Genomic DNA, 11,793 nt, shown 5'->3' with positions numbered 1-11,793 from the left:
CCCCTCCAGCAGTGATGTTGGTGCTGGATAAGCTGTGGGTCCCACCATGATGTATGTGGTTTATCCATGCCTTCCATCCATTTTGCCAGCTCATTTTAGGGCATGGCCAAAAAAATGAGGCAGATCCAAATCTCAGGTGGACCACACAGGAAACAGTGGTAGTTGAACGCTTACCATTAAAAATAAAAACTTCTTGGGGGCCACAAAAGTTTTGGATCAAGCTGATATTTTTGTTTTCCCTCCACGTCTGTGTGACATAATCAACAGGTTGGAAAATAAACATTAGTGGGCCCTATAAAGTTTTTAACTGTAGGCATTCAATCAGAAAATTTAAAGCCTCGGGTGGGCTACAAACCTGAGGATCACAAACAAGCAACTTGCCAATGCTTTTTAATCATCCATTTAGATGGCCAATTTTTAGATGATTTGAATCATTCTATTGGTGTGATTTTTGTGATATAGTCTGTAATCGAATTGTTTGGAAGTATCACTAGCATGCCATGTGTATGACAAACATGTGTGATGTCACCTTTGTTTATTTGTGTCACTTTCCAAGGGAGCTCAAAAAGACATTTCACCCGGTTTGCTTTCAAATTATCTCTGGCATGAGATTTCATTTACGTGCCCATTTACTCCTATTTCATTTCATTTCCATGCATTTACTTTCATCCAAAAACACTGCAAATATAATTTATCTCCATTTACCCCTAATCCCTCCATTTACTTCAATTTACTCCCATTTTATTTCTAAGCATTTACTTCCATTCAAACACACCACAAATACCATTTACTTTCACTTACTCCTATGACTAGTGATTGGCAAAGAATGCCTCCAGGAACTATAAAAGATTGATTAACAGGAAGAACATTAAATAAGTCTGAATGTACCAATGACTACCCGGTTTTCTAAATCCACAAGCATGTGGGAGCCTCGCCCTGCCCATCCACGCACAGGCATATGAACGTGAATGCAAAACCAACTCTCCATCTGCTATGCTAGCGTATGGTACAGTGTAGAAAACAAATGGACAGCTAGAACAAATTTGTCTAACTGTCATTTTACTCTCATACCTAGTGGCCCACCTAGGCGAAGCTGCCTGATTTTTGACGCAAAAGAAGCAAGCATTATTTCCAACCAGATGGTAAAGCTCAGATATACAGTGTTGACTGTTTAAGGACACGGTTTAGAGGGTTACCTTCTGGAGAAAGTTATATTCTTCAGTCATTGATAAACCGAAAAATAAAAAAGAGAATGGAGGGTGAACATTCCTTTCCCTGAATTTTCTGGATTTGGCCATATGCAAAACAAGGGAATGGACCATGCCGAATTTGATCCAATGCATCAATTGCCATTGTGAAGAAATATGCAAACAAGGCAACCTAGCATTTTGCTCCCCCTCTATTGCATTGGATCATGTTTCATACAAGTGATTGTGATGGTTAAGTCTGCAAATGGTGAGGAAGAAATCCCAGCTATGATTTTCATGGTTTGGTCAATAGAAAGGGTAGCTCAATATATCAGGCCAACAATCCCCCATTCAAGCCAGACATACTGCATGTAGCAGGGATGGCACAGGAGAGATCAAACACGAGAAATTAACGACTTTCCTCACGTGACCGTGGCAATTTCACAAGTGTCCTTTAGAGTCTGCACGAATGAATAGACTTAAGTTTGTAACAACACTTCCAGGGGGGGTCCAGATTTTCAGTGCTGCTTTATACAAAAGCTGCTGGTCCACCAATTTGAGTTTTTGATATCTCACCATGTTCTCTCCATGTTAACCTCTTCACCAGTGGTGCACATGCATATCAGTTTGCAGATTCATTATCATGATCATTGCGTGTCAGCTAGCTAGCTCCCCCTTCATCTGGTCTGCTCATCTCTGTCTTCATCCACGACACATCTGCACTAGTTTTCCTCACCTTTCTCAATAAGAGAGTTCTTCGCATCCTGTTTATGAACTTTTTCCGAGTATTTGGTGAAGGCAGCAGTGAGGGCTGACCTCACAGTTACGATGGGTTCCTTCCTAAGTTCAGTTGCGTCTGCCTTTTCATTCTTAGTTTCCATGCCATCGTCATCCTCCGAAACTGGTCTGACTTTCTCCTGGACGGAAGCTTCTGGAATGATAGCAGGTCTTGAAACAACCCGCCTGAATGGTTCATGAAATGTGTCATACAAACGTTTGACCTGCCATAAATTGGAAACCTCAAATCCAAGTTAGCATATGAATCTTAGCAGCAGAAAATTACAACATTTCCACTCAAAACATTAATTGCAGCTACTCATAAAGATGAGCAATCCATACCCAACCAGAAGGCCTTGGTCCACTCTCAAGTTTTGGTATGTCATTTGTTATATTCCCGAAACCTGGTTTGCGAGGGGTAGGCTTGAAATTCTTTAATTTGGATGGTTTCTATTTATTAGATCAATTAATCTTGGATTCTTAGGCAAGCATTAACCCCTTGAAATGAGATGGAAGATTTGGTATTAGTTTTAAGGTCCAAATATGAAAGGATAGGCATAATTTCATAATTCACATCAAAATGAGTGGCTTTCAATCCTTCTCGATTTTTGAAATAGTGCCGTGGTTGTCATTTCCTTCAATTACAATGCTGAAATTGTAAGCCCTGAACTGTGGTTGTTCAGTGAATTCATTGAATGATAGAAATTAGACTGAATTGGAATGTGAACCTGTTCGGTCTCAAATCATCATAATTCAGTACTTCCTAAGTGAATAGGTAAACTATGGTTTGAAACATTTGAGAACCACTGAGCTCATAAAGCTGCATCTCAGCACGCACATGTAGATTGGAATGCACAACTCATGATTAGTGTTAGAGAAACATTGCATTTACAGGTTGGTGAGAAGATTATACCAGGAGACATTGTCAATTTGTTGGCCCATGGAAGTATGATACTGCTTTATTTGCAAGATGATCTCTAGTCATCCCGCTTTTTGTTTAGATTTGTTCAACTTTTGGCTCTTTTTTAATAGTATTGAATAAAAGAACATTATTCTATGAATGTGCATTAGGTTTGACATGGAGTAATATCGCTCCTAAACAAATGTTTAACATCAGGAACTGACCCAGCAGACTTGTGCTAGAGCTGAGTCAAATTAACAAGTCAAGCTTTTCAGATAACAGAAAATCCACTAGAAAATAGAATGTAGGAGAAACAGATACTATATTGCTATTGATTTAATATAATATTCATGTTAACTATTAATATGCAAATCAGACTAAAATTGTTTATTAAATATCACCCAATCATAAATAATATTTCTATACTAAAATTGGATTTGTAATTTCATGGCAGGGAGAAAGTGGCAGTGGTGCTATTAGAATGTGTTGTAGCCCTTGCTTGTCAACCATATACTACCATTGATGCAACTTAAATTGAGAGGATAAAATCACTAACAACATTTTTGAGTTTTTCTTTTTTATAGATAAATTTTTGAAGATTTTTTTTCCTACTATAGTGAAAACTAGCCATTCCAATGCAACCTTATGTGAGAGATTTGTGGGTGCAAATTGGGATTTAAACCTTTGCAGCATGTGACAAATGACGACAGATTTTGAGAGAAGCATATGGAAATATGATATGTTTGTTGCAAAAAAAAATTAAGAATATAAGTATAAGAACAAAAGTTCCCACTACATATGATGAGAAAAAAGCTTGAAGGGTGTAAATTCTGTGAAAATTTTCATGCAAACAATCCACCCTGCATGAAGCCTATAGTGGAACGCCTCTTCTCGTCACCTCAATCCAAGTCCTTTCAAGTGTTCCTCTCATCCACTTGTTAGGTCCTTGAACACAAACCAATGTTCCCCCCCTTACTGGAGTTGTATCCTGGCGTTGTTGCAATTGAACGAACCATCTTAATCTGCTCCATCAGTTTATCTCTTATTCAACTACTACTAGGCTACTTTGAATGACCTCATTCATATTTCTATCCTTTCTAGTCTCCCCACACATCCATTTCAGTATTCCCATTTCTGCAACACAAATCTATTCTCATGCTGCTTTCTAGTTGCCTGACACTTTGCTCATATAGCATATATGGTCGATTTGTTGTCTTATAAAATAATTGGTGAATATCATTGTGTGTTCGTGCACATGTGTCTTTATTTATATCAGTAAGAAGAAAAAAATTGTGGCATATGCTAGAATCTTCCTCACATTGCAGCAACTTCTAATTTCGCGATCTTTGCTACAAAATGAAACTACAAAAGTGCAACAAAAATGCATCTACATTCAACTCTTGTAATGCCAGGAAGGAAAATGCATCAGATAAATACCTTTCGCTCACCTATGCCAGGGCAGCGAGCTAGGTCTTCCATAGATGCATCCATGATACGAGAAAGTGACTGCATTGGCATGTTGTGATGTAGTCAAATACCCATCAATAAAAAGCTAAAGATAGGAAAATTTTAAGTGCTATACAGCATGATTCTTTTGTTTCTCCAATGCATATTAAATTGCGGCCCGTACTACTTCTTAGTGAATATTTTGAGAACTGAAACAGCAGAGATGAAAAGTGAAAGAGCACATTGACGAGAAGTGGATACCATTGTAATAGAGAAGGGAAATCAATGGATCCAACCGCAACATGTGTACACACATCATTTGAGGCCACAAAATTACATCCGCACATGAATAAAATGCTAAAACAAAAATTATCTCAACGAGTCAAAGCAGATTGCTAAGCTTACCCCAAAAGCAGAACCAAGAGTGACAACATCATTCTTGTTAACGTGCCGAACAGCTGTAAGTGCATGATTAAGCTACAAAAGGAAGAGTTTCAGTCTAACCAAGCAAAATAATCTCAAGTAGGAGAAAAGATATCTGCAACTACAAACTGATATTGTGCAGCAAATTGCAAGTTTTCATAATTTCAAGAATTGTAATAATCCACGCCTAGTTATCATTCCAATAATCTCTGTAAAAGATGGGTACCCGTGACATATAGTCAGTATCCATTCGTTCCTGAATACTGTCCGCAGGTTTGTTTTCATAAACTTTTATTGTCTCCAGGTATCGACCGCATTCCTCCAAACTGGAAAAGACCAGACCAATTGTCAAGGGAAGCACAACAAGAGTGGTTTCAAACGGTATCTTGAAAGCTATGGAGAAAATTAGACATCTGATATCAAGAAACAGATTGCAGTGAAATCATCTATTGTCTTTACCAACCATTCGCATTACAAAATAACAGTTGACCAAAAGTGACCCCAGAAAATGTAAGTTGGTGAAGGAAAAGGTGTGTGTGTGTGTGTGTGTGTGTGTTGACTAAAAGTGACCCTAGAAAAAGAAAAGGTGTGCACGTGTGTGCATGCGCGTGTTGACCAAAAGTGACCCCAGAAAATGTAAGATAGAAAAAGAAAAGGCACGTGTGTGTGGGTGGGTGCGTGCATGTGTTGTTTCTTAGGGAAGGAATTATAATCATGGAAGAAGTTCTTATAAGGGTCAATTAATAGTCTTCAAGAAACAGTAAAATATTATTTTCTATTGTACATGTTACTTTTTAAAGTTGTGAGGCCTGCCTTACGAGCAAGAAAATAGAGTCTAATAGGCACATCTATGCCAGACATCCCCTTTTTGTTCCCCAAATGATGGAATTAAATCTCTCTCTCTCTCTCTCTCTCTCTCTCTCTCCCCAAAAAAAAGAAAAAAAAGAATAAGAAGTGCATTTGCATTGCATCCGTTGGCCTAGATAGTAATATGTTCCAGGACTAGTTGCTTTGGAGGCTGACTCAGTTATATGCCTTGTGTTCACATCCATAACATAAATGTTCGAGAATTGAACAGTATCACTCAATGTGAAAGCAAATGACATCCCTGGGAGCATGTTTCAACATGGACAACTCGTCTATCAGAAAACAACTTTATCATCTTTGCGTACAATGCTCTTGTTTGCAGTCAACATTTGGGAAGAATATGCTCTAGAGTCTAGACCCTCGATTCTAGATTGGACGACTCTATACAGGGGGTGGCCTCTGCTCAGCTGTTGACAATTTTGATAGATTAATTGGGTTTAAACATAAATCTCCAAATACTTATATCTCTTATGTGTAATTCTTTGCCCACATTATTTAGAGAATAACATTTCACCCATCTCCTCCATAAGTAAGACTGGAGCATAGGATTTAGTATTGATCCAAATGACTATTCCCCAATTTCTTGAAGGTCATTCAGTTCTTCAAATGAATGTATTCCATCTGTTTGTTATTTGCTTCAGCCAGTTCATTTTTTTTCTATATTTAAATTTCAGAATAGTTTCATTTATTATTTGAAAGGGATGTTATGCCTAAATCCCCATTTCTCAACATAGTAACTCTATGATACTTGGATACTTAAAAATCTGAAGCTCAGTTACATGATCCTTTTAACTAGTTGCCGCTCCCACTTCGAATATCCCTCTTAACTCATGCTCTTATTCCTGCTTCCTATTTCTTTATACTTGCTAACATTCTGAAAAAAAAAAAAATCCCTGATCCCGCACACCTGAATCTCTTGCCATTTCACTCCACTCTTCGTGCAAGTATAATTTAAGGTACCTGAGTCAGATACTCAAATTCTTGGAACTGGAACAGATAAGGGATCTGCTTTCGTTGAGAATTAAAATAGAATTCTAGAACGATTTTGAACTCTAGAGGCATTAGTCATTCAGAAATTATTGGGAATTGTGCGAATTGATCTACAGCCTAGAAATTCAACTTGTGGTAGTGTTAGGGAGGTATCTCAACATGATTATGCTTATGAGCAGTAAACAATCTTTAAAGCATATGCTAACAATTTGGGGTTTAGAGATCTTTCAAAAAAAAAAGAAAAAAGAAAAAAGAAAGGTACAGAGGATCCCCCATACCTGATCCTTGTGGTACTCAATATCTGTAACCATACTCTAGTATAATAGAAATGGTTCATGCTAATTAACAATGGAAAGGGTTGATTGGTGCACCACCAAAGAAATTTGGGGGGGGAATGCAGTACCAAGAAAATTCGACAAAATGAGTTATTCACAAAAAAATGAAGAGGAAATTGGGAAGCACCTCCAGCCACAAAGGAGGGTGCAATCATGAAGCAATGCTGTCCTGGTAACTTCAAGTAAAGGCTTGATGACATCTTCCTGAAATTGAGGTCAATAAAATATCTATGACTAAACCATAGCATCCTCAAAAAGGAATACACGAATCGCAACCATGATCTCTAAATTCTCCACCCATGGGTGGCTTGGAATCTGCTCATAAATTAATACAAACATCAACTACGAAAATATAGATGCGAACTGAACTTACCACATCGACATGACACAGGACAACACGGAGCTTAAAGTTCTTTTGCAATTCCCTTATCCGGAAATATAAGTAGTCTGGATGAAGAAGATGATACCGAAGACTGCGTCCAGTGGTACACAACATATTCAAATAAATAGCAAAAAGTCTTTGCATACTACTAAAGTAAATGAGATATTCCAAGCAAACTACATGCTGGAACGACAAATTTACAACCCAATGAATTATCTAAATGGGCAGGAATGTAGCGGATAGCTTTCTAGACAAACATTTGTACATTGCCGAACAAAATGTCCCTTATGATTATAACACAAACTTAACCAGGAAAAGATACTCTTCCATAAAAGAATAGGTTTCAATGATTCAAACCATCCGCCCACTTTGCAGTCTTAGGGAATTGTTTGGCTTAGTTCAAATGCTCACCCAAGTAGAATTGTTTCAAGTCCAATTCATAGCAAATGCTTAGGTGGCACACATTGTAATTAATGTCGACCAAACCACTAATGATACTTTCATACATTTTGCGCAGGAGCTGAAATGACCATTATTTTGATTTGGAGTGGAGACTAGTCCCACTTTAGTAATTTCCAGTTCCACTTTAATTAAGCATCCAAAAACATCCTCCAAATCTTACCCAACATTCTGATTTAAAGTTATTACTAGTTCAGCCCTACAACTATCCTTTGACGATAGACATTCTAAGCACCCAATGAAGTAGACGTGGAAATGGGGAAGTTCTGTACAAAGAATTGAAAAAATAAAATTCATGACCTTATACAATTCCATTTTCTTGGTATCATGCAAGGAGAAAGTATAACAGGTCCGAAAACCAGAATCTAACTGACCTTAAATATAAAGCGCAAGAGCTTTGCCCCAGCAGGAAGTCACAAACGACATCTGCAAACATCCACCTCACATTCCGAATATGTTTAAGCAATGGATTTCCTTTCTGCATAGAAGATGTTAGAGAGAGAAAAAAAATCAGCATATGCTGTCTTTTTTTTTTTTGAAAGATAACTGAAAGTTTCATTAAAAAAGCACTAAGGTAGCGCCAAAAAGCGAAACAACAAGATGAAAAAAACAACAAACAAAGGGGGAAGCAAAAACGAAGCTACTACTAGTAGCAAATCATGGATGCAGCTCACTCCAACACAATATCCCACAAATGATTAGCAACCCAATCCATTCTGCAACATGAGTTACGGAAACATCTCCCATTCCTTTTGGCCCAAATTGCCTATAAACTGGCAAAAAGAAAGAGTCTCCATAACGTGCAAGAACTCTTGCGGAGGGTCATCCCATGCCAAGAAGGAAGGGCATTGCCAATATCAAGAGGCATTGACCATGCTAGGCTGAATCTAGCAATAAGAGAGGCCCGGACTTGGCTTGCAAAGGAGCAATGAAAGAGGAGATGGTTCACTGACTCTGCATTGGACATACAAAGAAGGCAGATATTCGGAATAATCATGGATTGCCTTTGGAGGTTGTCAATGGTGAGGATTCTTTTTCTTCCTGCTAGCAAAACAAAAGCCCCAACTTTAGGAGGGTCACCATAATGCCACACATAAGAAGTGCTTGCTAGCAAAACAAAAGCCCCAACTTTAGGAGGGTCACCATAATGCCACACATAAGAAGTGCTTGCTAGCAAAACAAAAGCCCCAACTTTAGGAGGGTCACCATAATGCCACACATAAGAAGTGCTTGCTAGCAAAACAAAAGCCCCAACTTTAGGAGGGTCACCATAATGCCACACATAAGAAGTGCTTGCAAGACTCTCCCCTTTGTTCCGAAGCATGAAGTAGAATGATCCAGCCAAGAAGCGTCCAGACTTATCATTTGACCAACTGATGCTATCGCTTTCAGCAACTGACAGCCTGCAATGATGAAGCCATTCCAAGAGGGCAGTGTACTCCTCATCCCTCAAAGAGTGGCGACAAAGCGGAGTCCAAACAACTGTCTCACCATGACGCTCAAAACATCTATAGATCATGATGCTTCGATCCGGAGCAAGGCCCACGATAAGCGGAAAACGGGCAGAGAGAGGCAAATTGTCCCTCCAAACATCTTCCCAAAAATGAAGCTTCTCCCCATTCTCAAGTGAGAAAGTAACACCATTGAAGAATTTAGGCTTCACGCTAAAAACACCTTTCCAACCGAAGAGGCTCTGTAGAGGGAAGATTCCTTGGCCCATCATCCTCCTCTTGGACAACCATGTTTGCTAGTAATAACTTCTCTCCAAAGAGCACCCACCTCTATACTGAACTGCCACTATTGTCATGAGGTCCAAAAGGGAAAAATATCAACATGTAGGGCCAACCTTATGGTGATTGAAATTGCACGCTATAGTGATGGGCCCCATGGTGGATGAAATACACCCACAAACCTTCCGCATCAGATGATCAAAACTGCCCATGAGGGACCCCCGTTAGATGTGGGCTATCAGTTACAACTGCCTATTTCCATCAGATGGCTAGCACATCAGAGAAAGAAGATACTATGGCATGTCCCATCCATGGTTCGAGCGTATTGTCTGAAAAACGTCCCATGAACAACACGGCTGCATCGATACAGCCCAAAACAGCCAGATACAGGGTACAATACAAACCCAAACGGTACACCGAAAGCAAGTTGCAAACCTTGCCATCTCATGATGGGGCCAATCCGATCCACCACTAGGTTACAGAATAGGTAGGTCCCACCTAAACATATTCTAGGTCAAAATTTAAACACAAAGTCACCACAAATTACAATGTATGAGAAGAGAATATGAAGAAAAAGATCGAAAGTGGACTCACCTGCCGATGACTGACAAGGATCGCATTACGACTCTGAGCAGAAGGATATGGAGTTGAAGAAGAAGTGGCAGCCGCAGCAGAAGTAGAAGAAGCAGCAGTTGCAGAAGAAGAAGCAGCTGCAGAAGAAGAAGTCTCGGATTGTGCAACCTGCCTGAAGAGAGAAATCAGCAATCATGTTTCAGATAAAAATAAAAAGGAAAACATATGGCTTAGAGAGAGAGAGAGAGAGAGAGAGAGAGAGAGAGAGAGACCTAGGGATAGGGAGAGGGGGAGGGGCGTAGAATTCGGTGTTTTTGATGAAGGAGAAGGCTTGGGAGAAAGAAGAAGAGGGAGTGAATAGAGAGGGAGGAGTATCTTTCTTTAGGTAGCTCTCTGTAACTTCTTCGTATGAAGGGATCTTTATATACCCCTTTTTCTGCTGCTGCTCTCTTCCAGCGTTTCCCTCTTCTTCTTCCATTTCCCTTTTTTTTTGCCTTCTTCCTATTGCTGGATTTCCATGAACCATATGCAGCAGAAGCGGGAGAGAGAGAGAGAGAGAGGAGAAACGGAACGAGCGGGGTCGGTTTTCGCCTAATAGCTGCTGCCCTACACCGGTTGAGTAATGGAAGCGGTCGTTGATCGCCCGAGAGAGATTAGAGTTAGGGCGTACGATTTCCAGTGACCCGCAGAGCATGTGTACGTTGAAACGGTGCAGAGAACCTTTGATACCCTGGAAGGGTGTGATGGATGATACACTGGCACTTAGAAATTGCATACGTGGCATAAAAATAGTTCAATTAAATCGTCCTAATTATGAAAAATATTATAGATATATCTTGAACCAAAAATTACGATTATTTGATTGTTTGACTATCGGATTGGAGTACAGATATTGGACGGTTGAAATGAAAGATATCCAATGATCCTGTTTCCACGAACAAGCGTTCACGAACCGGAGGTTGTTCAAACAGCTGACTACGGATTGCGAGTTGGAGACGGTAGGATGCACGATCTATTCGGTTTTAGTTGAGTTAATATATGCCAACTGTACAATTTCCGAGTGCATGCGTATCAAGCGCATGCACAGCCCGAGTATCGTATAAATCCTCGTAACGAAAACGTCTGCGTTACTTTCGTTAGTGGACAGTGGACGGACGTGGGTAACTTTCGCTGAAGTGGATGGAAGGACTTCATTTTGATGAGATCCAAACCGTCCATCATGGTTGGGACGTTTTGATTGGTATGAATCCCAAACATTATGAGAGTTAAACACTTATATTGGCCACAACATAGGAAAACATTGAGATGTGAAGTCGCACCCATTTAGATGGTCTGAAAAGTGTGGGTCCACCATGGTCTGTGTATTCAGCCAATCAGATAATATGACGTCACACACCATGTCACACACCATCGTGAATGGAATTCCTTGAAATACAGACATTCCAATACTCATATGGAATCTCCGCGTGGAAGCTCCACGCTGGAAGCCTCACCATGAACAATGTTTAAATTAATTATCAGTGATATTATCGAAATATCGGCAGGGCATCTTCGGGGTAAATTAGTCGGCGGCCCGGTGTGCCGTATTAGGCGGGCGGGGCTATTGTCACGGCAGGCAAGGCATTGTCAGGGCAAATTAGGCGGTGGACAGGTACACCGTGCTAAATGGGAAGGGCAGTGTCGGGGGGACTTAGGCGGCGAACAGGGATATCGTGCTAAGCGG

The 11,793-nt window shown here is 39.9% G+C and overlaps 1 protein-coding gene across 5 annotated transcripts; it reads right to left on the bottom strand.

The window, feature by feature from the left end:
- Nucleotides 1–1,668: 1,668 nt before the first annotated feature.
- LOC131232494 (DNA excision repair protein ERCC-1) lies at nucleotides 1,669–10,730 on the bottom strand. 5 transcript variants are annotated; one of them, XM_058228761.1, is made up of 10 exons: nucleotides 10,343–10,726; nucleotides 10,092–10,242; nucleotides 8,142–8,245; nucleotides 7,300–7,399; nucleotides 7,054–7,130; nucleotides 4,961–5,060; nucleotides 4,717–4,788; nucleotides 4,448–4,520; nucleotides 4,314–4,371; nucleotides 1,669–2,188 (listed from the first exon to the last, which is right to left on the bottom strand). In XM_058228761.1, exons 1-10 carry the CDS (start codon nucleotides 10,594–10,596, stop codon nucleotides 2,011–2,013), a joined length of 1,167 nt encoding a protein of 388 aa, XP_058084744.1. In that variant the 5' UTR covers nucleotides 10,597–10,726; the 3' UTR covers nucleotides 1,669–2,010. The 5 variants fall into 5 exon arrangements, with proteins under 5 accessions (XP_058084744.1, XP_058084743.1, XP_058084746.1 ...); XM_058228762.1 differs by having other exon boundaries at nucleotides 2,048–2,188; nucleotides 4,303–4,371; nucleotides 10,343–10,730; XM_058228760.1 differs by lacking the exon at nucleotides 4,448–4,520 and having other exon boundaries at nucleotides 4,303–4,371; nucleotides 10,343–10,718.
- Nucleotides 10,731–11,793: the final 1,063 nt, after the last annotated feature.

This window comes from Magnolia sinica, chromosome 18 (assembly GCF_029962835.1).
Source record: "Magnolia sinica isolate HGM2019 chromosome 18, MsV1, whole genome shotgun sequence".
Taxonomy (NCBI): Eukaryota; Viridiplantae; Streptophyta; class Magnoliopsida; order Magnoliales; family Magnoliaceae; genus Magnolia; species Magnolia sinica.
The sequence above is the reverse complement of the archived record's forward strand: the minus strand, read 5'-3'. Positions and strand labels throughout refer to the sequence as shown.

Excerpts from the sequence above, each read along its gene's own strand:
- LOC131232494 (XM_058228760.1), bottom strand. The coding sequence starts at position 10,596 with ATGGTTCATGGAAATCCAGCAATAGGAAGAAGGCAAAAAAAAAGGGAA. Across the intron at positions 5,061-7,053 it reads ACCCTCCTTTGTGGCTGGAG|TTTGGAGGAATGCGGTCGAT; the intron begins GTGCTTCCCAAT and ends GGTCTTTTCCAG. Across the intron at positions 2,189-4,302 it reads CTGGCATAGGTGAGCGAAAG|GTCAAACGTTTGTATGACAC; the intron begins GTATTTATCTGA and ends AATTTATGGCAG.